General features: G+C 40.7%; 1 protein-coding gene across 1 annotated transcript in view; it reads right to left on the minus strand.

Moving 5' to 3' along the window:
- Nucleotides 1–26802, minus strand: part of lyst (lysosomal trafficking regulator) — a 143913-nt gene that overhangs the window by 15116 nt on the left and 101995 nt on the right. The window contains 34 exon segments of the mRNA XM_034184385.1: nucleotides 2190–2253; nucleotides 2256–2433; nucleotides 4015–4130; nucleotides 4133–4166; nucleotides 4259–4313; nucleotides 4457–4520; nucleotides 4706–4766; nucleotides 4768–4802; nucleotides 4893–4989; nucleotides 4991–5039; nucleotides 5840–6028; nucleotides 6148–6224; nucleotides 8539–8715; nucleotides 12510–12611; nucleotides 12614–12721; nucleotides 12866–13057; nucleotides 13059–13072; nucleotides 13215–13406; nucleotides 14874–14937; nucleotides 14939–15036; nucleotides 17079–17231; nucleotides 17638–17804; nucleotides 17931–18161; nucleotides 18485–18654; nucleotides 21394–21511; nucleotides 21513–21572; nucleotides 24374–24417; nucleotides 24419–24498; nucleotides 24501–24545; nucleotides 24548–24613; nucleotides 24616–24723; nucleotides 24726–24942; nucleotides 24944–24996; nucleotides 26737–26802. Of these exon segments, the coding sequence (XP_034040276.1) occupies nucleotides 2190–2253; nucleotides 2256–2433; nucleotides 4015–4130; nucleotides 4133–4166; nucleotides 4259–4313; nucleotides 4457–4520; nucleotides 4706–4766; nucleotides 4768–4802; nucleotides 4893–4989; nucleotides 4991–5039; nucleotides 5840–6028; nucleotides 6148–6224; nucleotides 8539–8715; nucleotides 12510–12611; nucleotides 12614–12721; nucleotides 12866–13057; nucleotides 13059–13072; nucleotides 13215–13406; nucleotides 14874–14937; nucleotides 14939–15036; nucleotides 17079–17231; nucleotides 17638–17804; nucleotides 17931–18161; nucleotides 18485–18654; nucleotides 21394–21511; nucleotides 21513–21572; nucleotides 24374–24417; nucleotides 24419–24498; nucleotides 24501–24545; nucleotides 24548–24613; nucleotides 24616–24723; nucleotides 24726–24942; nucleotides 24944–24996; nucleotides 26737–26802 (3544 nt within the window).

A 26802-nucleotide genomic window follows, 5' to 3' on the forward strand; every position in this document is an offset into this window, starting at 1 on the left:
AGCTGATTGGACACAATTTGGAAAGACACACACCTGTCTACATATAAGGTCCCACAGTTGAGCACAAATCAAGCATGAAGTCAAAAGAATTGTCTGTAGACCTTGGAGACAGGATTGTCTCAAGGCACAAATCTGGGGAAGGGTACAGAAGCATTTTTGCTGCTTTGAAAGTCCCAATGAGCACAGTGGCCTCCATCATCTGTAAATGGAAGAAGTTTGGATCCACCAGGACTCTAGGAAGAGCTGGCAACCTGTCCAAACTGAGCAATCAGTGAGAAGGCCCTTCGTCAGGCAGGTGATCAAGAACCCGATGGTCACTTTATCAGAGCTCCAGCATTCCTCTGTGGAGAGAGGAAAACCTTCCAGAAGGACAACCATCTCTGTAGCAATTCACCAATCAGGCCTGAATGGTAGCGCAGACAGACTGAAGCCACTCCTTAGTAAAAGGCACATGGCAGCCTGCGAGGAGTTTACCAAAAGGCACCTGAAGGACTCTCAGACTATGAGAAACAAAATTCCCTGGTCTCATGAAACAAAAATTGAAGTCTGTGGTGTGAATGTGTTCGGAGAAAACCAGGCACCATCCCTACAGTGAAGCATGGTGATGGCAGCATCATGCTGTGGAGATGTTTTTCAGCAGCAAGAACTGGGAGACTAGTCAAGATTGAGGGAAAGATGAATGCAGCAATGTACAGAGACATCCTGGATGAAAACCTGTTTCAGAGCGCTCTTGACCTTAGCCGGGGGGGGGGGGGGGGGGGGGGGGGGGTGTTTAAAAACATGCCCAAACCTCCATGATGGAATTCAAACACCCTGACCTCGGGTTGGGTGAGATTTGCATTCTACAGACACATACCAAAGAGTACAGTCCAAACCAGATTTCCTGTCAAACTGGCTGAATTTTGTGGCGGGTCATCTGGTGCTCAGTCAAAACAAAGCAAAACAAACTATAAAAATGGCTGCAGTCATATTGCTTTCCTGGAAAATTATATTGGTTTGGCATCTTTTATGATGAAATAATGCTGAATTTATGTGGAAATGATTGTTGTACAAAAGCTTCAGATATATCACTGAGACAGATGATGCCTAGATTGCAGTTTTAAACAGAACTGCCGCTGATGCACAGAAATGACGCACACACAGTGAAGGCAGGGTGGACCGATTTGTAGGGGGGGACCGTTTGGTCTGCGACACCCAGATCCACTCGTGGGCACAGTTCCGCTAACCGTTCATTAGCGAAGCTAACTTTCTTGTTACCTGATTAGCTTTTCAGATAATTTCAAAAACCATCAGCGGACCAATTAGCTTTCGATAAATTTAGTGCCGATAACTTATAGACCGGTAACGCTTTGTTTGTTTTTTTTGACATAGTAACGGTGAAAAAAATTTATAAACCCTATTGACTCCTGTCTGCTATGCATTTTGCAGCAGCGAGGCAGCTGAGAGAAGCTGAGCTCAACTCTACCCCAGCAGAAGGAGCCGGGCCGCCAGACTGCCACAAAAACAAAACAACAACAACAAAAAAACCAACCAACCAAAACAACAAAAAAACAAAAGTCATTTTCCTTGACAGCACACAGTGGTCCAATCTTGGAAAAAGACTTATGGTTTTGATTTATAAATCAAATTAATCCGGATAGAATAACTACATTAATGTCAACTCTGTCATTTGTACTAAGTGAAAATATAACAAATATCTTTTAATTTTAAAATAATGCACTAATTCTGAAGTTTTTAACATTTAACACACACAGGTGCCCAAAGGGATTATGGGTAAACTGAGTTGTTTCCCACTGCCATCCAGTAGATGGGTCAAAATGCATAGAACACTGCCATCTACTGGCGCCTGTTATATCACACGGTTGTTGAATCACAACTTAGACTTTTTGGTTTTGCAAATGCCTTTTTTTTTTTTTACAAATGAAAAAAATTACATATTTTACAATAGCACATTTATTTGTAAACACCAACACACATCTTACATTAACTTGTGTTGGTTTTAACATAGAATGAATGAGTCACCAATCAGTGTAAGCAATCAGTGTATGCATCAAATTGAGATGATTACCGTACTAATCCAGAAAATGTCATCTTTATGATACATTTTCCAAACTAAGTTTGAATTACATGCACAAATCAGGCCTTAAATGTCTGTGGTAACAAATGAACAGTTTCCATTCAAGGCTGACCTATAGATGTTTGGGTCCTGCAGGTCCAAGGTCTCGCTGGTGTAGTCTCGCAAAATGAAGGGGATACTGGGTACTGCATGAGGTCATTGAAAGAGCGCCCGGCATGCTTATTGAGATGTGTGAGGTACTCGAAGTTGGAGATCTGTCCTGAGCCCCACAACTGTGTGAGTGCGGTGATGTTTCCGTGCTCCAGCAGGTTGGGTAGATCAGAGGTTAGGATGTTGTGGAAGACGTCATCACGGAACTATGCCAAGAATACAAACAGTTATAAGATGAAAGTATCAAGAGGCGAAATGGTATGCGGGACAAAAGGAATGCCAAGAGAACAACTCCAAACTGAACTCTGTTTAAATGCATTTACCTCCTTTTAAACCAGACTACACAATTTGCTTGAGTGACTCTCTTCTGACAGCTTTCAATTTTGAGCACTGGTAGCTGTTTAAGCCAGTCTTCACAGTTCTTTCACAGTCCATCCTCTATAGTGATTTTTTTTTTCCATTTGTCAAGTGGCCAAACTGCCTGAATTTGTTTTCTGGTGATGATGTGGGTAATCTAGTATTTACAGTACTCAACTCCCTGATGGTATGACGACAATACTTTTATATTCACTTCAATTTATGCTGTGGAGGTCGTTATCCATATTTCTCACATGCTGGCATTTTGTGTAAATCAGTTAATCTGACTGTGTATTTAGGCAGACTTTTCCCCCAACCAACTTAAGTGGAATTTGGGCTGGATGGTTTTTTTTTTCCCCCAGAATCTGAATGGTGCAAATGGATGTAAAGCAGACTGTTTTCTATCCACTCAAATCCAACTCAGCCCCACCTATCAGATCCATGCACACCCCTGAGCTCTCAGGTGTCCACACACACACACACACACACACACACACAGCACACACACACACACACCACACACGCACACACACGCTTTCACGTCTAGACTCGCGCGTGCATGCGCACACGCATACGTGCTCTCATGTCCAGAGCCACACACGCATGCAGCCATGCTCTCATATTCAGATCCTCACACACACGCACATGTGCACTCACATCCAGATCCGCACGCACACACATGCTCTCATGTCCAGATACATACACATCTTGAATTAGGATAGAGTTAGACTGCGTTTATATAGTGTGTAAAATGAGCCGGTGTCGCAGACTGAACCGTCCCCCTAAAAACTGGACCCACCTGCCTTCACTGCCCATGCGTCATTTCGGACCACAGCAGCTCGTCTGAGACAGAGTCTCTTCACCGAAAGAGATCAAAGGAAATAATGTGATTATTAACCATCAGATGACAAAGTAAAACCTCTTAAATCATTCGAATGTCAGTTTTAAGCAGAAACGAGGCCATTCTAAGCAAAAATAATGCAATAATCGGTGAGTTGCTACTGACACTTTGAAATGATGGAGGCGCAGTGAACGCAGTACCAGCAGCTCATGCTACTGCTGCTCTCTGATCACTTCCTCCGTCTTTTATTATGAAATAATGCTGAATTTATGTGGAAATGATTGTTGTACAAAGCTTCAGTTATCTGTTGCTGAGACAGATGAGACTGGAGCACAGTTTTAAGCAGAAATGAGGTGAAATCAGGAACTGCGGCTGATGCATAGAAATAACACATGCACAGTGAAGGCAGGGCCCAGACCGATTTTTAGGTGGGACCGTTTGGTCGGCAACACCGAATTTGAAAACAGGTCTGAATGTTATCCATCTACAAAGCAAGCCAGATTGCCAACCCCAGTCTGAGCGGGGTTTAAGATTAAACCTTCACAATCATAACATGATTTATTTTTACTTTTGACACGTTTTGGATTACCTTTGTGTTGTCAAAAGCTAATAGTAGTGTCCGTCCATTGGTGAGGAATATCTCCACAGCGTTGTCTCTGAGCTGCCACCAGCGCTTGTGCACCTCCTTGATCTCCTCGTATGTCAGGAAAAGGAAGGTGCCTCTGTCTCCCCATGAAGGCTCTTCCAAACACAAACAGGAACAAGCAGTGACGTTGACTATGCCCATGCATGGCCATACCCAGAATATGGCAAGGCAGTTCGTATGGATCTACCTGGTTATCATGAGCATCAGCGGCATTGTCTTCTACAAAGTACATCCAGACTTTCCTTTGAGACAATACACAAAGAAACTGAGTGAGCTATCAAAAGGCAGAATAAACAAAAGTTTCCCTTCTTGAATGAACACCAAAACCATATTTTGTCCTTCCTGGAATGGTCAATATTCTTTGGAGTAGTAGTCAGTATCTTACCCAGAAGGAGCTCCCCCTGCTGTCTCTCTGGCAGGGGCAACACTCACACACCGTCTGGTGAAACCTAATGCCAAAGAGACATTTATCATAATGCAAATAAGACGTCTCCAGCAAATAAAAGCACAGGCACCTCTTGAAGCAACATGAGTTGATTAGACATTTGTGTCTGCTTCAGATCATTCAGGTTGCCTCAGCGGTTTTATGATGTTTACTGAAGGTAGTCAGGCGGAGAGAAGTGGAAAATGATACCTGATAGACTCGCTAGTGGCCTTGTTTTTACAGTGGAAGAGAATGATGAATGAGTCTTATCCCTCAAACAAGAAGGACAGCGGCGGCTTCATTGTGTTAAGCAACATAGAGGTTAGCTTACAAAGAAGAGCACATCAGTTTTTGACTAAATTTGCCTTCGTGCTGCCAAGTACAAAGGTTTACTGACCTTCAGTTTTGCGTCGATCTTTGAGTAGGTATTTGTTGGGAATGGTGAGGTAGCATCTCTGCAGCCGTCGCCGTTCTCGGTTGGGTCCTTCGGTGGGGTTCTAGCTGCCAGGAAGTTGGATAGGATGTGTGATCATACCAGACAGCACTGAAACAGAATTAGTGCATCATCAAACATGACATTCTGTTAAATCAGTACAAAGAAACATCAGTGATTACACTGGTCAAAAAAATAAATAAAATAAATAAAATAAAAAATAAAAACTCTGGTGTTGGACTTTGAGAACCGATTAGGGTCATTTGTGGGTGCTGAATCTGAGCTCAGCTTTCCTCTATCATATCACATTTTTTTGCAATTTATATGTTCCTTATTGAGGATACGCAAAAGTTGCTCATTCACCCACCAGTTTGACGCACTAATCATGCACAAAAGCAGCTTCAAAAGCATAGTTTTTAAAACCAGGTTCCGCAATGTGAACAAGAGCCGCCATATTGTTTATGGCGCAGAAGAGGTGTGCGAGATTGCAGTTTTTACTTCTATGCTTGATATGAGAAATATGTTTTCATATTTCAGAAAGGTGATGTGATTGGTAAAAACTAATGCAAATTTGGATTCCGTGCCCCAAATTAACCAAAATCCATTGGAAAAACGCCATGCAAGAAAAATTGTGTTGACCGATTGTTATGAATGCTTTCAGTGGTGTTTTGGTACGTACGTGTAGATGGTTTCTTTACCATGTTTTTAATATCTGAAATAATTTGGCATATATTTTTATAAGCAGTGAAGAATGGTTGCCTATTTCATATGAGAAAATCATGAAAAGAAAGACTAAATAATATAGTAATATAATAAGAGTAAAGTACTATAAAATGCAGAAAAATTACACTGCTGTACTTTAAAAAATAATAATATTTTAGCCTTTGACAGATACACATTTCCATGCCCACCGGTCATGTGTGAGTTGCTGAACCAGCTCCTGCCAATGGCGGCTGGCACTGAGGTCCGTCTTATAAAGACCCTTGATGTGTGCCATGACTTTTTTTCTCTCCATGCCTTGCCGTAGAGACACATTCTGAGTGATGTCTGCTGCAATCTTGGAAATATCTTTCGATTTTCCATCCAGTCTCTGAATAAGACTGAAAGAAAAATAAATAAGCTGAGTAGCTCAAACTGTGGAAGAAAGAAAATTCATACCATGCCTTCTACTGAACATAAATTCACACAATGGTGGATTTAATAATAATAAAAAACTCACTTTCTCTGAGCATTTCCCATTTTCTTTTCCCATGCCACTTTACTTGTTTTCTCTTCAGCTTCATACTTGATTTTTTCCTGTAAAGGTAAATGCTTGAATAAACTTGTGCTGCAGTATAAAGGAGTTTCAAGCAATGTGACAGGCAGTTTTTGGGAGGCCTCAATTTGACAAATTGTATCTAGGTAGTTTAAAACTTAGGAATTATTGTATTATTCCAAATAGACTGTTTTTTCCCCCTTGGATATATGAGTACATTACATCTGGAAAAAAATAGCACCATGTTTTATTTAGGGTCTAACTTTTTACATGTCATACACATAAGCAAGCTCTGAAAAATACCAGTGTGCGTCTCCCAGGACTGAAGTAACCCCTTACAGTGTTGCATTCTGGAGACACAGTGATTATCCTGAAAAAAGAACATCTCAAAAGTTGAGATTTAACCAGCAATGGAGGAGAAGTGATGACGCAAACTTTAAGATGCAGAGTCAAACAACTCTCAAGCAACCAAGAAATACAGCATGAGAGTGTAATGCTAGGAGACTGTGATTGCAAAAACTCTTAAAAATGCTTACAGTTAGAAAAGCTTTCTGTGGCCCGAAAAGCAGCAGTATGTAGTTGACTATGCATGTACTCGACATGTAGTTGAAAAAAGAAATGATGGCCCACAAATAAATTATTTTCAAAGACAAGCAGTCTCATTATATATATATATATATATATATATATATATATATATATTTGATCCCCTGCCAGTTCTGCAGGTTTTCCCACCTACAAAGAATGGAGAAGTCTAATTTTTATCGTAGGTACACTTCAACTGTGAGAGACAGAATCTAAAAACAAAATCCAGAAAATCACATTGTATGATTTTTAAATAATTAATATGAACTTTATTGCATGAAATAAGCATTTGACCCCTCCACCAACCAGCAAGAATTCTGGCTCTCACAGACCTGTTAATTTTTCTTTAAGAAGCCCTCTTATTCTGCACTCTTTACCTATATTAACTGCACCTGTTTGAACTTGTTGCCTGTATAAAAGACACCTGTTCACACACTCAATCAATCACACTCCAACCTGTCCACCATAGCCAAGACCAAAGAGCTGTCTAAGGACACCAGGGACAAAACTGTAGACCTGCACAAGGCTGGGATAGACTACAGGACAACAGGCAAGCAGCTTGGTAGAAGACAACAACTGTTATGATTATTTATTAGAAAGTGGAAGAAAACACAAGATGACTGTCAATCTCCCTCGGACTGGGATTCCATGCAAGATCTCACTTTGTGGGGTAAGGATGATTCTGAGAAAGCTCAGAACTACACAGGAGGACCTGGTCAATGACCTGAAGAGAGCTGGAACCACAGTCATAAAAATTACATTAACAACACATGATGCTGTCATGGTTTAAAATCTTGCAGGGCAGCAAGGTCCCCCTGCTCAAGCCAGCACATGTCCAGGCCCGTTTGAAGTTCAACAGTGACCATCTGGATGATCCAGAGGAGGCATGTGAGAAGGTCATGCGGTCAGATGAGACCAAAATAGAGCTTTTTGGAATCAACTCCACTGTTTAGAGGATGAGAACAACCCCAAGAAAACCATCCCAACCATGAAGCATGGGGGTGGAAACACCATACTCTGGGGGTGCTATTCTGCAAAGGGAACAGGACGACTGCACCGTATTGAAGGGAGGATGGATGGGGTCATGTATTGTGAGATTTTGGCAAACAACCTCCTTCCCTCAGTAAGAGCACTGGCTGGGTCTTCCAGCATGACAATGACCCCAAACACACAGCCAGGGCAACTAAGGAGGGGCTCTGTAAGAAGCATTTCAAGGTCGTGAACCTGACCTGAACTCAATAGAAAATCTTTGGAGGGAGCTGAAACTCCAAACCTGAAAGATTTGGAGAAGATCTGTATGCAGGAGTGGACCAAAATCCCTGTTGCAGTGTGTGAAAACTTGGTCAAGAACTACAGGAAATGTCTGACCTCTGTAATGGCAGACAAATGTTTCTGTACCAATTGTTACGCTCTGTTTTTCTAGGGGATCAAATACTTATTTCACGCAATAAAATGCAAATTAATTATTTAAAAATAATACAATGTGATTTTCTGGATTTTTTTTTAGATTCTGTCTCTCACAGTTGAAATGTACTTACGATAAAAATTACAGACCCCTCCATTCTTTGTAGGTGGAAAACCTGCAAAACTGACAGGGGATCAAATACTTATTTTCCCCACTGTATATGTAATAATAAAAATAAATAAAAAATAGAAAATAAAATAAAAATAATACAAAAAAAAAAAAAAATAATAATAATAAAAAAGAAAGGCAGGGTCACCACATTTAGAACAAAATGTTATTTCTTTTCTCATGAACACCGGCTTTACCTCTATGATGGCCTTGAGCAAGTCTAGTTTATGTGGTGAATTCGGTAGGATACAGCGATGACCACAAAGCTTGAGCGAGGTCATGAATACACCCACGGCAGTCTGCTCCTCCTTGGTGAGATTGTCCTTGTGGTCATGCAACATCTCGTAGAGATACAGAGACAACTTTGGTCCGTGCTGAGTGAGAGTAAAACAAAAGCATAAAATTACATTTGTGCCTGAATCACATCACACACAGAGCTGGACAGCAAACAAGCCTCATCTATCAGATATTTTACATTCAGCACCCCCACCTCCCCCAAAAAAACAATGCTCCTACCATGATTATGATAATAAAAAAACAAGTATGAATTCTAGTGTCAAATATATCAAATAATATGAAACAGTACAAGAGGAGGCTGGGGATAAAATTATAAAAAGTAAAAATGGAAATGAAGAAGACAGAAGTAATTTCATTCTAATAACAGTAATAAGAGTATGTTCAAAGGGAAGGGAAGAAGACTTTGCAATGGTGTAACTGTTCAACCACAAAGAAGAAAACACTTCACATTTTGTGTGATGCTCCAAGACACGTGGAGCAATTTATGGAAGGTGATTCAAAGAACATGTAATATAACGCAATGCTAAAATACCCTTGGCCGTATGAGCATTGTCTTCCTTATAATTTGAAGTTGATCAATTGGTATCCCAGTGCAAATTATATATACATATATACATATATATACACACACATATACATATATACATATATATATACACACACATATACATATATATATATATATATACACACACACACACACATGCATACATACATACACACACACACACATACATTTATTGTTATTTACATTAAATATTAAGATCCTGTTGTCCTACATACAATTTGTACATGTTCAATAAAGCCCCTCTATCAATCAATGAATCAATCATAAACAATATTTAGGTTGTAATGGCGTCTACGGGAGGGCGTGCGTGTGCCCATACGTGAGCGTTTGACAAGAGCAGAAGTTAGTTTTGAGTTAGCGGAAGTTAGCGTGCACACTGACATCTGCAAAATGTCTTGTAAATCACAGCAGAGGTGTTAACAGGTTCCAATGAACATTTTCAGTTTAGAAGTGTTTATTTCTCACTAGCTTTCATATAATCTATAACAAAGAGGTTATATTTACACACAAACAAAAGACTGTGCAGCTAGCTAGACCAGCCACTGATGTCATGGTGCCATACCACTCTGACTGGCTGTCACCCCTGCCCATAAAAAAAAACAAAAACAAAACAAAAAACGAATGAAACTAAATGAGGCATTTTAACCTCTTAAATAGGTCAAGGTTAGCCATCTTTGAACTTTTCCAAGGTCTGTGTCTGAAGAATGTTCCCTGTGAATTTAAAGACTCTGGCAGTAAGAGGACTGGACTTATGCTGAGCACAAACAAACAGATGGGCGGATGCAAAGTCTTTGCAAAACCCAATGGCCATATTTGATGGCCTTGGGTAAAATGATTAAAATAAAAAATATATCCAGCTACCAGTTACAGATGAGGCTATATAACCCCCAAATGAAATTTAACATTCTGTTGAAAATTTTCCCCGAGTGCTTTTTTAACAGAGCAAGAAATTTTCAATACAGAATTTCTAAACGTAGTTTCATTTTGGATGTTTACATTATTTCACTTTGCACAGAGAAACTAAATTATTTCACAAAAAATGAACTAGCAAAACTGCTTGCAAAAGTCAATTAATTAGGCTGAACAATATACAACCCCAATTCCAATAAAGTTGGGACATTGTGTAAAATGTAAATAAAACAGAATACAATGATTTGCAAATCCTCTTCAACCTATATTCAATTGAATACACCACAAGACAAGATATTAATGTTCAAAATGATAAAGTTCATTGTTTTTGTGCAATATTTGCTCATTTTGAAATGGATGCCTGCAACACGTTTCAAAAAGCTGGGACAGTGGTATGTTTACCACTGTGCTACATCACGTTTCTTCTAACAACACTCACTAAGTGTTTGGGAACTGAGGATACTAACTGTTGAAGCTTTTTAGGTGGAACTCTTTCCCATTGGGAAAGAATTCCCAATGCTCATTTTGAAATGGATGCCTGCAACACATTTCAAAAAGCTGGAACAGAGGGACAATAAAACACTGAAAGTTGATGAATGCTCAAAGAACACCTGTTTGGAACATTCCACAGGTGGATGATGGAATCCCTAAATTCCTTGCAATTAAACGTTGCGAAACATTGTTCTTAAACTGTTGGACTATTTTTTCATGCACCTGTTCACAAGCAAAGATGGGGCGAGGATCACCACTTTGTGAACAACTGCGTGAAAAAAATAGTCCAACAGTTTAAGAACAATGTTTCTCAATGTTCATTTGCAAGGAATTTAGGGATTCCATCATCTACAGTCCATAATATAATCAGAAGATTCAGAGAATCTGAAGAATTTTCTACACATAAGCGGCTAGGTCGAAAACCAACATTGAATGCCCGTGACCTTCAATCCCTCAGGCGGCACTGCATTAAAAACCGACATCATTGTGTAAAGGATCTTACCCCGTGGGCTCAGGAACACTTCAGAAAACCACTGTCAGTTAACACAGTTCGTTGTTACATCTACAAGTGCAAGGTAAAACTCTACCATGCAAAGCGAAATCCATACATCAACAACATCCAGAAACGCTGCCGCCTTCTCTGGGCCCGAGTTCATTTGAAATGGACAGATGCAAAGTGGAAAACTGTGCTGTGGGCTGATGAGTCCACAATTCAAATTGTTTTTGGAAATCATGGACGCCGTGTCCTCCGGACAAAAGAGGAAAAAGACCATCCTGATTGTTACCAGCGCAAAGTTCAAAAGCCAGCATCTGTGATGGTATGGGGGTGTGTTAGTGCCCATGGCATGGGAAACTTACACATCTGTGATGGCACCATCAATGCTGAAAGGTACATCCAGGTTTTGGAGCTGCCATCAAGCAACGTCTTTTTCAGGGACGTCCCTGCTTATTTCAGTAAGACAATGTCAAGCCACATTCTGCACGTGTTACAACAGCGAGGCTTTGTGGTAAAGAGTGCGGGTACTAGACTGGCCTGCCTGCAGTCCAGACCTGTCGCCCATTCAAAATGTGTGGTGCATTATGAAGCGCAAAATATGACAACGGAGACCCCAGACTGTTGAACAACTGAAGTCGTACATCAAGCAAGAATGGGAAAGAATTCCACCTGCAAAGGTTCAACAATTAGTGTCCTCAGTTCCCAAATGCTTATTGAGTGTTGTTAGAAGGAAAGGTGATGTAACACAGTGGTAAACATACCACTGTCCCAGCTTTTTTGAAACGTGCATCCATTTCAAAATGAGCAAATATTTGCACAAAAACAATAACGTTTATCAGTTTGAACATTAAATATCATCTTGTGGTGTATTCAATTGAATACAGGTTGAAGAGGATTTCAAATCATTGTTTTCTGTTTTTAATTTACATTTCACTCAACGTTACAACTTCATTGGAACTGGGGTTGTATTAATATACTATGTATTTAGCTAAAAGGGTGTGTTTTTATGTTTTCTAGCACAACTAGGCCTTCATCATTTCTGTGCATACGCATGGTTTAAAAGTGCACATGACAAATTGTGGGAATCTGAGTAATCCCAAAAACATTTCTAGTGTCAACATGTTGATTTTAGTAACATACAGAATGACTGAAGACAAAAGGAACAATGGAAATCGTTTTTTAGTTACTGCTAAATACATATTTAGAAATAAATCAGAAATCAGACTGGCATGGCACTTTAACAAAGAAATGCTAATAGTCATTATGATTTCTGCCATCTTACATTACCTAATGAAGTCAAAATAAAAGGCACAGCACAGACAGATGGAACTGTGATACCAAAAATAAATATGAAAAAGTTTAAGATTCTAAGTGACAAACACAAGTACATTTCCCCTCATACTCACCTCCAGACCTGGACTGAGGCTTTCTCTAAGGATATCCAGATGTCGAGAATCAAACACAAACTCCAATGCCTCCTTCCGGTCAGACAACGGAAGTGCAGGGCTCTGAGTGTGTGCACCAGCAGGCGACCTATTTGAGTCTTAAAAGTATCCCGACATGACCATAAAATTTTTCGCCACTGCTGACTGGGAGCTCCACCGCGGCCCGCACTGCCCTGTGGCACCAAAAGCAAGATCCACATCACTCAGCAGTAAACCGGAGCTTTACAAATAGCCCTCTTCATAAAGAAAATGCTTTGAAATACAAAAAAGAAAAAGAAAAAAAAAAAAAAAAAAACACTTCTCAGTGGCTCTCATACCAGGCTGATTTTGATCCCATCCATCATAAGTTTGAGGATGTCTTTCTGAAAGCTCTTTTGCTAGCTGGTGGCAGGATAAATGTGAGTAGGAGAGTGTGAGACAGAGGTGCTCTCATCCTGTGGTTGCCCACATGGATCTGGTGTGGAAAGCTGCTGTTCAGGGGAGTCAGGAATATTGAGCAAATCAAAAAGGGTCTTGACTCACATCTGAAATGAAGAGACACCCAGGCCAGAGTTAGATAATCTTGCTGAAATAATTATGTTGACAAAAGAACAATTAATTTTCAAATGGGGGTGGGGGAGGGGTGGAGTGGGGTGTAAATAAATGATGTATTTTTTTTTTAGTTACCATTGTATATGAGTCTGTTGACAGCAAGGACCACAAGCTTCTGTAAACGTTGGACAAACTCTGCCTCACTGGGGCGAATAGGGTTTTCATGACTCATCCTCTTTTGAATCATCTGGTGGAGTTCATCGCTGGCTACGGAGCGCATTCTCATCAGGAGGGAGTCAGTCTGTGCAAGAGAGAACCGGCGTCGCCCTAGAACCACAGCATAGGAGTGTGAACAGCTTTAACAGGAAGTGGATTGGTCATAAACGTGGCATATAGAGGACTAACATCAGCCATATTGGTAAAAAATCATTTGTTGGTCTGATGTTTCCACTAAGTGCTCAAATAAGAGGGCTTCACGGTCACAATGGTTCTAGTGTGATTACCCAATCTGGATCATACGAACCCGGTTGGATATTGTTTAACTGGGTGGAAGGACAAGAGCGCACAATCCGTTAGCAGTCACCCGTGTGCCACAGGAGAGGGAACACAAATTAAAATGTCTTAAAAGGGATAATCTAAGGAGGGCGTGCCAATATTCAAGCATTTGGATAATGGTCTTTCCCTCTCCTCATCCCCTCCCTCTCAGCAGTTAATTAAATGTTGCAGAGGGTAAACCAAATTCAAAACCGCTTGACCTGTGAAGACCTCTCGTGCAAAATCACTCAAACAGAAACACACAGTTAATTTTTTTAAATAAATCAGTTGCAGTTCAGAATGAAAAATAGCAACAACTCAAATAATGCATATGACTGAAATTTACACAGCAACAATAAACTCTGAAGATAAACGACCCACTAAAAGAGAGGGAATGCAAATCCTCAATAATGTAGCTCCACTTTTAAGTGCCTACAAATGCAGATTTGTTTTATTTTCAAGTCAGAGGAATTTACTGTAAATACATCACAGATCAGGAGTACAGAGAAGATTATAAACTTGCACTGATCAGAGGGCATGTCATTTTTATTTTTAGAAACTGGGTTCATCTTTTCACTCGGGAAAAAACAATGTAACTGATGCCGCATTGAATTACAATCTAAACACCTACTAGCTAATCGGCTAAATAACGTAACTTCACGTAAACCTCTTGTGTCACCAATGAACAGCTGAAAGCATCTGTAAGACCAAGCACCTCATGGGCAATGATTTGTAATGACTCAGTGGTCAACAGTGCCGTCGGCCGCCTACCTGCCTAAGGTAACGGCTAAATGTATAGTCTTTCTACTAATGGTTTCTTTACATTTACTGATGTAACCGTGCGCACTTACCTCTGTAGGATCCTCCCATGCTACAAGAAACTTCTAATGATATTTTTGTCTGTTCAGCAGTTTACTGAGTGTTTTTTCTTGCCCCGCAATTACATTATATAGCCAGTTAGCCTGCGATGGTGTTTGTGTTCTAAATCAAAACTGCAACAACTAATTTTTTTTAAAGACAAAGATGAACACCACAATTTCTAAAAAAGTAGAGCCCAGGTTGAAAAAAAATGTCAAACGTCCCCTTTAATCACATGAATGTAAAAAACACATATGCACCAGTAACACAAGAGAGTACTGGGCAAATTAACTCTGGCAAATTAACTATCAGAGTAGTAGGAAGGAGGTGAGTTCACTGCAAATGGGAGACACCTCCCTAAACTGGGAAGAGGCCCCGGCTGTGGACTGCTGTCCCAGCTACCTGCATCAGAGTGGAATATGTAGGATGGTGCTCCAACTGGGGAGCAGGAGCGGGAATCCTGGCCACAGGAAGCTGAAAGGAGGGGAGAGGGGAATCTGGCCAAAGGAGCAGAAGTGCTGTCTGGGGATACGAGGAATAATGGAGTCTTTCATAGGTATGGAACCTTTAAATTGGGATGGGAGAGGATATGAAGGTACAAAGTGAAAGTGTAAATGCCTCAAAAGACTAATACATGGTACATCCGGAAAACATTCACAGTGCTTCTCTGTCTCCACATTTTATTTTACAGCCTTATTCCAAAATGGACAAAATTTATTTTTGCCCCCACAAAAATTCTACTCACAATACCCCATAATGACAACATGAAAAAAAAGCTTTTTTTTTTTGCAAATTCATTAAAAAATTTGCTCAAGACTTTGTTGATGCACCTTTGGCAGCAATTACAGCCTCAAGTGATTTGAATATGATGCCACAAGCTTGGTGCACCTATCTTTGAGCAGTTTTGCCCATTCCTCTTTGCAGCACCTGTCAAGCGCCATCGGGCTGGATAGGGAGCATCGGTGCACAGCCATTTTCAGATCTCTCCAGAGATGTTCAATCAAATTCAGGTCTGGGCTCTGGCTGGGACACTCAAGGACATTCACAGAGTTCTCCTGAAGCCACTCCTTTGATATCTTGGCTGTGTGATTAGAGTCATTGTCCTGCTAAAAGATGAACTGTCCCCCAGTCTGAGGTCAAGAGCGCTCTGGAGCAGGTTTTCATCCAGGATGTCTCTGTACATTGATGCATTCATCTTTCCCTCATTCCTGACTAGTCTTGAGTTCCTGCTGCTGAAAAACATCCCCACAACATGATGCTGCCACCACCATGCTTCAATGTAGGGATGGTGACTGGTTTCCTCCAAATATGTTGCCTGGCATTCATGCCAAAGAGTTCAGTCTTTGTCTGATCAGACCAGATCATTTTGTTTCTCATGGTCTGAGAGTCCTTCAGGTGCCTTTGGCAAACTCCAGGTGGGCTGCCATGTGCCTTTTACTAAGGAGAGGCTTCTGTCTGGCCACTCTACCATAGAGGCCTGATTGGTGGATGCTGCAGAGATGCTTGTCCTTCTGGAAGGTTCTCCTCTCTCCACAGAGGAATGTTGAAGCTCTGACAGAGTGACCATCGGGTTTTTGGTCACCTCCCTGACTAAGGCCCTTATCCCCTTGATCGCTCAGCTTAAACAGGCGGTCAGCTCTAGTAAGAGTTCTGGTGGACTTGAGCTTCTTCCATTTACAGATGATGGAGGCCACTGTGCTCATTGTACCCTCCAAAGCAGCAGAAATGTTTCTGTACCCTTCCCCAGATTTGTGCCTCAAGAACAATCCTGTTTCGGAGGTCTACATACAATTGACTTCGTGCTTGGTTTGTGCACTGACATGCACGGTGGTTTAGTGGTTAGCACTAGTGTCTCACAGCAAGAAGGTTGTGGGAACGCTTCCCACCCTTTCTGTGTGGAGTCTACATGTCCTCCCCATGTCTGTGTGGTTTTCCTCTGGGCACTCTGGTTTCCTCCCACAATCAAACACATGATTCTCCTTTCTCTGCCCCTGACCAAGGCAGCGTCTCTACATCTAGAGTTGGTCCCCGGGAGCCAGACTGTGGCTACTCATTGCTCCTAGTGGTTGGATTGTGTTTAACTTTAATTGGATGGGTTAAATGCAGAGGACAAATTTCATTGTATGTATGTAGTATATATGTACAGTGACAGTAAAGGCTTCTTCGCTGTCAACTGTGGGACTTTATATTTATATGTAGACAGGTGTGTGTCTTTCCAAATCATGTCCAATCAACTGATTTAACAATTAAGCTGTAAAACATCTCAAGGATGTTCAGTGGAACAGCTCAATTTTGAGCAGCCTAGGCTGTGAGTACTTATGTACATGTGATTTTAGTTTTTTTTCTTTTAAATAAATGTGCAAAAATCTAACCCTCCCACAAATAATCACCTAAAACAACAAAACAAAACATTACTGTTTTCCCCCTTGTCATTATCGGCTGTGTAGAATTTTCAGGAAAAAAATGAATTTACTTCATTTTGGAATAAGGCTGTGTAACATAAAATGTGGAAAAAGAGAAGTGCTGTGAATAATTTCCAGATGCACTATATATTCTACTGGTATTGCGACAACACCATTTCTACTGGCAAATAAGTTGAAATTTCACCAGGAATGCTTTTGCGCTTCTGATAGATTGCATGATGTGGAGAGGTTGGTGCAGTAACGGAGCTGCTCAGCTTCTGGGGTTCCTGATTGGCTGTAGTCTTTATAAACTCAACTGCTGACTGAAGGACACGGAACTGCAAAGCCACTGCCATCTCTTTTTTTGGGGGGGGGGGGGGGGAGAAGCAGAAACAAAACAGTAAAATGAGAAACTTAATCACCAAGCTGATGTAACTACAAGTGCATTGAAAAATTTCAATTCCAGAAATGATGATAAATCAGAATTAAGAGGTGCCATTCTTGGGGCCTGATGTGTGTGATGATGCAGTGACTGCACAAAATAAAAGAAATGATAAAGAAGCACTGGAAAGAGGGAAAAAGATGGTGATATGTGATACAGTAATTCTGAAATCATTTTTCATGCTGCAGCTCCAGTTAACAGTGTTACAGTTCAGTGTCTTTAGAACTCCACAGCTGGGTATCATCTCTAACAGCAGGATACAGTGAATACTGTAGATCACAATATCAACAGAGTATGCTGTATTTTATAAATCAAACCTCACCCTGTGTGCGGCACATTTTGCTGGTCTGCATGAAACCCAGTAATGTAATGAGGTCTTCGATAATGCGGAAGTACTGGGACCCTGAAGAGCTGCACGAGTGGATAGTCACAGCTACCAACAGCTGCTGGATGTCACACACCAACAGTTTATAGTCATTTAAGGGAATGCTGCAAGGAGAAGCACAAAAAAACATCACTTGTATATGTCCAATCAACAAACAGAAGGAGGATTAATGACTTCAACCTATGAAACTGTGGGAAAGGGAATAAATTGTTCTGTTTTGGCAGCTGTACCCATTCTCCATGCCGTTGAGGGTGCAGAGCGTGTTAAAGAGCACGTAGATGAGTCCGTGGTCTAGCAGGATGTCTGCCAGCTTGGGGCAGGCATTGAGCAGTTGCAGCAACATACACAGGCTGTTGTGCACCAAGGAGTTCTCGTACAGTGAGATCTCAATAAGACCCAAGACTGGGATGATACAACGCTTTCTGAAGGGCGAGATGTTTTCCATTTCTTCCAGCTCAAGACTGCAAAGTATTACACAAAACATAAATAACTGCAATATGCCCAAATAATGTACACGGTACATGATTGAATTCATCATTATAGTTTTGCCATTTAATATGTAATTTTTGCGAGGAATCAAAGTTTACCTTTCCTATCAAAACATACATAATTCAATACGTTGTGTGATGTTATGCAAGTGTATTCTTTTAAGTTGACACCAGCAGAAAATCACTAGCAACACATGTATGCATCACAATATACATACAAAACACTGACAGCCTGCGGTGCCTATGCTTAGAGAAATAATGTATCTATTATTTAAGTGTATCATCTCTTGACCCACTCTTCCTCGAGGCCCACCGGCCGTCCAAACAGCATCTCAAGAAAGCATTCCATTAACCCCTGGCTGCCCTGATGGATGTACAGCTGGTTTGCCAGGAGGGAGAAACCGTGGTTCTTCAGGAACTTCTCCTTCTGATCCTTGAGGGCTCGGCTGAAATAAGCATCCAGCAGCTGCAGGCGAGGAGGAGAAGAATAATGTTTTCTTATATGACACTCTTTCACACATTTAGCACACAACAGCAGATCATCTATGTCAGATGTATTCGCAACCACTGGAAATACTCCAGGGGCAGTGCCTGTGTTGATGGTGCAGGAAGCGAGACATAATGCAGAAAGTACACCGTACAATTTATTATAGAACATTGTAGAAGGACGTGTTTATAGGGATGGGTATCGTTAAGATTTTAACATTGCCACTACTCTTAGCGGATGGTTTGTAGTGACCGCTTTGGCAATGGAAATACATAGTCATGCCAGTAAAGCATTTTGAATTTGATAACAAGAGTGAGATAGAGAGAGACAGAACGTGAGTGCTGCCAGCATAGAGGAGTGAAGCTACCAGCAACACACACACACACACACACAGACACACACGACCTGCTTCTTGTGTCGTGCAGACACTCAGACACACATACACAAGAAAGACAAGTCTAAATTTGTTTCCCTGACTTCTCCAGCACAGAAAGCAGTAGCGTTAAGGGGTGGAGCTTATCCAAACTTTGGTCTTTCATAATTGAGCCCTGGGGCCTGTTTAATACTGGGTTTCAGTACCTATCCCTATTCATAATATTGACGGTTTTTGCCCCGATATCAGCGCTACTTGTATTTGGATGTATTCACAACAATGCTGTACCAAAGCTTCTACAGATACGTGACTGCATCCCAGTAGGAAATGCTCAAAGTCAAGTCCCACCAAATCCCTGAGAGGCTGAATGGTATAATTTTTCCTCCATTTTAAAGTTAACTTTCACCAGTATTTCCCTCGTGACTGCTTTTTTTTTTTTTTTTTTGAGTATTGTGCTTGCAAAACACCACGACTGATAATTATAATAAACAGCTGTGGGGAGACAGAGTGCAATGACGCAGTTAGCAGCTATTAGGTTCTTTTGGCTTCTCCCTTTTCATTTGGATCTGCATGTTTATTGGCACAAGTTGTACGCTTCATGCCCTTCCTGACGCAATTCCACTTACATGGATAGTGGGCAGGAGTGGCCTTGAACTGGGAACCTTCAGCTCTGGAAACAAGCGCACTAATTGCTTTACTCAGACTTACAAAACAAGTTTCTGTAGTCGGGACCATTATCAGAAGGGTCCAAATAAAGCGATTCTCATGTCCAAGCTTGAAATATGCAGAAACTGGCTACGCCTGTACTTGTGAAAAGAACAGAGCACCTCCAAAGACATGTGACATAATATTCATTCAGTCATTCTTTTTCTTATCCAGGCTGTAGTGGCAGGAGTCCAAGCAGCCCATCCTCCACTTTCCTATCATCGGTCAAGTCCTGTAACTCTTCCTGGCCTCAAGTCAGCTGGGAAATATAATACCTCCAGTGTTTCCTGTGTCTTTTTGCAGCCTCGTACCAGTTGAACACACCTGGAAGACCTCCGTAGGAAGCAAACCATGGAACATACTCACCAGATGCCTAGGGAACAGACAGTAGAGCAACCTCACCAGATGTCTGAACTACCTCACTTCAACTGGATTCTTTTGTTTTGAAGAAGCAGGGGCTCTAATCTGAGTCCTTCTTAGATAGTTGAGCGTCTCACCCTGTCCACGTGTGTAAGCTCAAATAACTGAGAAATCTCATTTCTGCTGGTTTCATCTGCAACCTCATTTTTTCAGTCATTACCCAATGTGCATGACTATAGGTGAGGATAGGAGCGTAAATTGAATGGTACATTGAAAGCCTCGCCTTGTGGCTCAGCTCCTTCTTCACCACAACGGTCTGGTACAGCGTCCGTAAAAGTAAGACGCATCCCTAATCCTTCTGTTGATCTTATGCTTTGTCTTGAGCCTGATTTATGCTGCTACAACTCTGTAAGTCCATGTTCATGCAATCACATTGACGTGGGTGTGACCCTTTCAAATTCTCCATCATACTGGTGGGCACCACAATGGAATTTACAGCTGGAAAAGTAGAGGGCACGATGTGAAGAACTGGAAGGCACTGACTTTCTTTACCCTGCACGGCCACTAATACTGATCAGTCACCCTCCACCGCTTTTTTCTGGAAGAATGTGTCCCTCAGCAAGCTCCACTTCTTTATACAATCATCAACCTGCAAACCAACTTTACGTGCAATTTCCCTCCATGAATTGCAGGTGATTTGAGCATCTTTGTAGTGTTTTGAATACATGTTGTAAAGTTGGTCATATTTGGACTTTCTGACAAATGTTCCTCTATTTGATCCATAGTCAAAATAGTGGTGCCCCATCCCAACAACATGTTGCAGGCATCCATTTCAAAATGAGCAAATACTTGCACAAAAACAATAAAGTTTATCAGTTTGAACATTAAATATCTTGTCTTTGTGGTGTATTCAATTGAATATAGGTTGAAGAGGATTTGCAAATCATTGTATTCTGTTTTTAATTTACATTTTACACAATGTCCCAACTTCATTGGAATTGGGGTTGTAAGTATTTGTATCGGTACTCGGTATCAAGGAGTAACCAAATGTACTCGTACTTAGTCTGGAAAAAAGTGGTATGGGTGCATCCCTAAAAAAAGAGAAAGGAACAAAGTACCCGTAGCTGCTGCTGCTGCACAATGTTGAAAAATAAAACATAAATGGCACGAAGGATAAAGGGCAAAAACAATGTTCATTAGGAAATATCACTTAATCCACTGATACAATTTGTTAGACTGTTGAAACTTGTTTCTCAGAGCAAATACAATACACAACCAACCTTCATGACGCCTTGCTGGATGAGGGGTGAGGAATGGTTGACCAGAACAATGAGGGCTTCTGGCTGGATGAGCTTGTCCATTATCTCCTCCAGCATAAGGTCAGGCAACAACAGTAACACCCCTCAGAAGATCATAGAGGCCACAGCAGATCAGCACCAGGCAGTCCTCTGTTCTGGCCCTGAATCAACACCAAACAAAATCACCTTCTTCACTGCTCCCAAAAAGAGCTTAAGAATGTTCCTGTTTGTATCACACAGAAAGTTAACTTTTACACATGGGGGGTGTTGGGCTACTCCTGTCAGGAATGTAGGTATAGCCCGCAGTATTTCTTGCCTTCTCAATACATGTTATACTCATACAGTAGGGAGAGAAGGATAGCTGCCTTTAAAATGTTGATTAGTGACAAATAATGTTGTATAGAATAAGCCCACTGAAATTTCTGTTGATAGCAGGATCAGTTTTTTCCCTTAATTAAATTTTGTTCCATATCGTACTCTCCACTGCACAGAGGGACTGATAAAATTCAACAACTTTTACCATATTAATAATTAATCAGTTAAAGCGCTAGAGACCATTACAAATGGTTACAAAATAACCATTTGTGCGGGAATATTTGAATTTCTGGTTATTTCCCTCCACCATCGTGCACATTTTCTATACTGGCTGAATGTGCATCAAAAAGTAATAGATCTCTCAATGTCACTGAGCCCACATTGTCTATAAGATAATACAACCCCTGGCAAAATTATGTAATCACCGGCCTCGGAGGATGTTCATTCAGTTGTTTAATTTTGTAGAAAAAAAGCAGATCACAGACATGACACAAAACTAAGTCATTTCAAATGGCAACTTTCTGGCTTTAAGAAACACTATAAGAAATCAGGAAAAATAATTGTTGCAGTCAGTAACGGTTACTTTTTAGACCAAGCAGAGGGAAAAAAATATGGACTCACTTAATTCTGAGGAATAAATTATGGAATCACCCTGTAAATTTTCATCCCCAAAACTAACACCTGCATCAAATCAGATCTGCTCATTAGTCTGCATCTAAAAAGGAGTGATCACACCTTGGAGAGCTGTTGCACCAAGTGGACTGACATGAATCATGGCTCCAACACGAGATGTCAATTGAAACAAAGGAGAGGATTATCAAACTCTTAAAAGAGGGTAAATCATCACGCAATGTTGCAAAAGATGTTGGTTGTTCACAGTCAGCTGTGTCTAAACTCTGGACCAAATACAAACAACATGGGAAGGTTGTTAAAGGCAAACATACTGGTAGACCAAGGAAGACATCAAAGCGTCAAGACAGAAAACTTAAAGCAATATGTCTCAAAAATTGAAAATGCACAACAAAACAAATGAGGAACGAATGGGAGGAAACTGGAGTCAACGTCTGTGACCGAAACTGTAAGAAAACCGCCTAAAGGAAATGGGATTTACATACAGAAAAGCTAAACGAAAGCCATCATTAACACCTAAACAGAAAAAAACAAGGTTACAATGGGCTAAGGAAAAGCAATCGTGGACGTGGATGACTGGATGAAAGTCATATTCAGTGATGAATCTCGAATCTACATTGGGCAAGGTGATGATGCTGGAACTTTTGTTTGGTGCTGTTCCAATGAGATTTATAAAGATGACTGCCTGAAGAGAACATGTACAATTTCCACAGTCATTGATGATATGGGGCTGCATGTCAGGTAAAGGCACTGGGGAGATGGCTGTCATTACATCATCAATAAATGCACAAGTTTATGTTGATATTTTGGGCACTTTTCTTATTCCATCAACTGAAAGGATGTTTGGGGATGATGAAATCATTTTTCAAGATGATAATGCATCTTGCCATAGAGCAAAAACTGTGAAAACATTCCTTGCAAAAGACACATAGGGTCAATGTCATGGCCTGCAAATAGTCCGGATCTTAATCCAATTGAAAATCTTTGGTGGAAGTTGAAGAAAATGGTCCATGACAAGGCTCCAACCTGCAAAGCTGATCTGGCAGCAGCAATCAGAGAAGGTTGGAGCCAGATTGATGAAGAGTACTGTTTGTCACTCATTAAGTCCATGCCTCAGAGACTGCAAGCTGTTATAAAAGCCAGAGGTGGTGCAACAAAATACTAGTGATGTGTTGGAGCGTTCTTTTGTTTTTCATGATTCCATAATTTTTTTCCTCAGAACTGAGTGATTCCATATTTTTTTCCCTCTGCTTGGTCTAAAAAAGTAACCTTTACTGACTGCCACAATTTTTTTTTCCTGATTTCTTATAGTGTTTCTTAAAGCCAGAAAGTTGCCATTTGAAATGACTTTAGTTTGTGTCATGTCTGTGATCTGCTCTTTTTCTACAAAAGTAAACAACTGAATGAACATCCTCCGAGGCCGGTGATTCCAACATTTTTGCCAGGGGTTGTATAATGGTTACTCTTGATAAAACAGAATCAAAAAGGGCAAAATATTAACTTTATATAACCTTTCAGTTTAAAGACAACAGCTGCTTGGTACGTACATGAAAAACTAAAACAGTCATTGCAGAGAGAATGGCTTCCCATCTTTCCCCGGGATTGAAGCCGGTCTGACACAGGTTACTTCCCCAGCCAAAGCCGCTACCATTTATAGCTGGGTAGACCAAGACAATGTAGATTAAGTGTCTTGTCTAAGGACACAGACAGGTAGCACGAGTGGAATTCAAACCCACGTCTACACATTGGCAAGCCAGCTCCTTATCCACTGCGCTAACTGGACTTCTTGCGGGTCTTCAAGTCATTTTGCTACATTGGGCTGGGTGGTGACATGCCTTGAAGACCATCAAGAAGTCTAACTGTTGTAAAATGTCAAACTCTGACTGTGGTTTGGGCTGAACTGCCTGATTTATGTTGGAGTGTTGTGCAGTGATTCAGTTTACACAACCTTATGAGTGTGTAGTCTAGTCACAGTAATCTGACAAACAACTTTTTCAACTATTGTACATTAGAATACCTGTCATGTGAGTCAGTTTTGCTGTGGGACCTCTCATATCCAGGAGGAATATGTGTAGCTCTCCCAAGTCTTCAGGTACAGAGCCTCGGTCAGCTGCACTTGCCATCGGCTAATGGTCAAGGATCATTTGGGGCTGGAAAGGCCAAACCGAGACTAGTCAGATTGCTGTGGCTCTCTGGAAAGACTGGATGCCTTTCAGACTGTCGGGGCGCCGCAGTGCCTCTTCGCTGGCTGAATCAACCTGTCCTCAGACTCTGCAATCCCCACACTGCCCTCTGCCAGGCTGTCCACCTCTGCTGTATCGTCCCGATCCTCCTCTACACTGATAGACGGGGTGCTTAGGGCTCCACATCATCCACCTCCTGAGAGTCACAGATTGTCTTGGCTGATTCACAGCTGCTAAGGAGCTGCTCCTCACCCCCACCCTTCTTGAGTGTCTCTGTGCTGCTTAGAGCCTCCTGCGTGGAGAGTGAGAGCCCGTCACCTTCACTTGCCTCATTTAAGCTACCATGTCCGACTCGAGGTGTCAGCAACGGGGAAGAATATGGAGATGGAGCCAGACTAGAGGAGACGGAACGACCGGTCATCACCTACATGTCCAGGGGAAGGCACATGCAGATGTCCTGAAAACAAAATATAAAATTACAACTGAATAATATACAAGACCTAATTTGTTAACGGAACAGCTTTGCATTAGTAAATTTTATGATTTACTAATTTCATAATTTATTAAATTTATTTAGTTGCTGGCTAATTACATTATGCAGTTCTATGTTGGTCAACCAGTATCTATGGTGATAATGTGTGTGCAGAAATTTGGTGTGTAAGAAATTAAGCTGAAAATAAACATTTGTAGAAGGACAGACGTGACAAGTTGTTAACTGCCACTAAAATAAATAAAACAGTAACTTACCAAATACATGTTGCACATTCATAACATAAAAATGCCTCACAAAATATGTTTGAATTATACACATCAAATTGTACCATCACATATCACAAATTGAAAATATTCACGATAACAACAGTAATTAAAACAGTAGTTTTGTTTCCCTGATCAGTGAAACGTTTGTCTTTTTCTGACAGAAGAAATATTTAAGATGTTGGGCTATTGTGAACCACTGCAACCCCCTTTTTATGTTAGGCAATAAACAACACTACAGTATTTTTGTTACACAGAGAAGAAATTTTATAAGGTAATGAAATGTATAAGGGATATCTTCTATTATACATTCCAAATCTAAGGTGGAACTCTACTAGTGTATACTAAGGTACACCTAAATATCTTAAAACAAAAAAAAAAGAGAGAGCAGAGCCACTTAAGTGTCTAACAGTGTTTTGAATGCAAATCCATCTTGGACAAGGTAAAACCCAGGGTCAACAAACTGAGCTTTGACACACAACTTTTGTGAAGTTCATTCCTTGAACCACCTGACACACAAACATGCACACATGCACAAACAAAATATAATAATAATTGTTGATGGCCAGACTGAAAGTTGCCAGCCACAAAGTACAATAGCTGTTTTACAATCAGGGTACAAAAGTTGATTTTAAAGATAAAGTTGGTTTAATGACAACGGTGAAAATGACCAACAAAGTTTAGTTTGACATACATGGATAACTCCTACTGGTCTGTCAGGATTAATGGTCATTTGGTTTGATATCCCCATTTGTTTACTCAGCAGTTAGATATGGATGAATAACTTGACCTATGTAACCACTTTGATTTTTTTGTGCCGGTAACACATACTTGTGTACCCTGACTGTGAAACAGCCCAATAAACCTCTGTGACAAACTTTGTTTTGGCTAGCTTAAAAAAACAATCAAAGAAACAAAGAAACAAACAAACAAACAAATAAAATAAAAACAGTAAATTAATCATATGGCTCATAGAAAAATTATGGTTAGAAGAAGAAAATAACTGTGTATAACAACAGAACCCTAAAAGAAAATAAACTGCAGAGTTGAAGATCTACATGTAACCAGATATATAACAGAGAAGTGTTTTCTTTTGAAAGCTAGAAATAGAGTAAGAAAGTGTGCAAATGCACTAACCTCATTCTGCATTAACATAGTTTTTCCCAGAACTAATCACGTTTACATTAGGTGCTTAAAATAAAACTGTGGTGACCCTGTATCAACAAGGAGTGGAACTGGGCTGATCCAGCACTGAAATCTCAATGTTTGTTTAAAAGCCCCACTATAACTGAACATTCTCAGGAAGGTTATGCTACTTTTGTACTTACTCGTATAAACACCATTCCAAGTAACATAGAGGCATAATAAACACATTTATTATGCCAAGAGTGCTGGGTGTCTGAAAGTGCTTTCAAGCTACTATAAAGTGAACCATCTGTACCTTCAGAGAGAGCATCAGTGAAGATGGTAGGAGACAGCGACATCACAGAGCTGCTGGTGGACTTTC

The sequence above is a fragment of the Thalassophryne amazonica genome, chromosome 13 (assembly GCF_902500255.1).
Source record: "Thalassophryne amazonica chromosome 13, fThaAma1.1, whole genome shotgun sequence".
NCBI classification, from domain to species: domain Eukaryota; kingdom Metazoa; phylum Chordata; class Actinopteri; order Batrachoidiformes; family Batrachoididae; genus Thalassophryne; species Thalassophryne amazonica.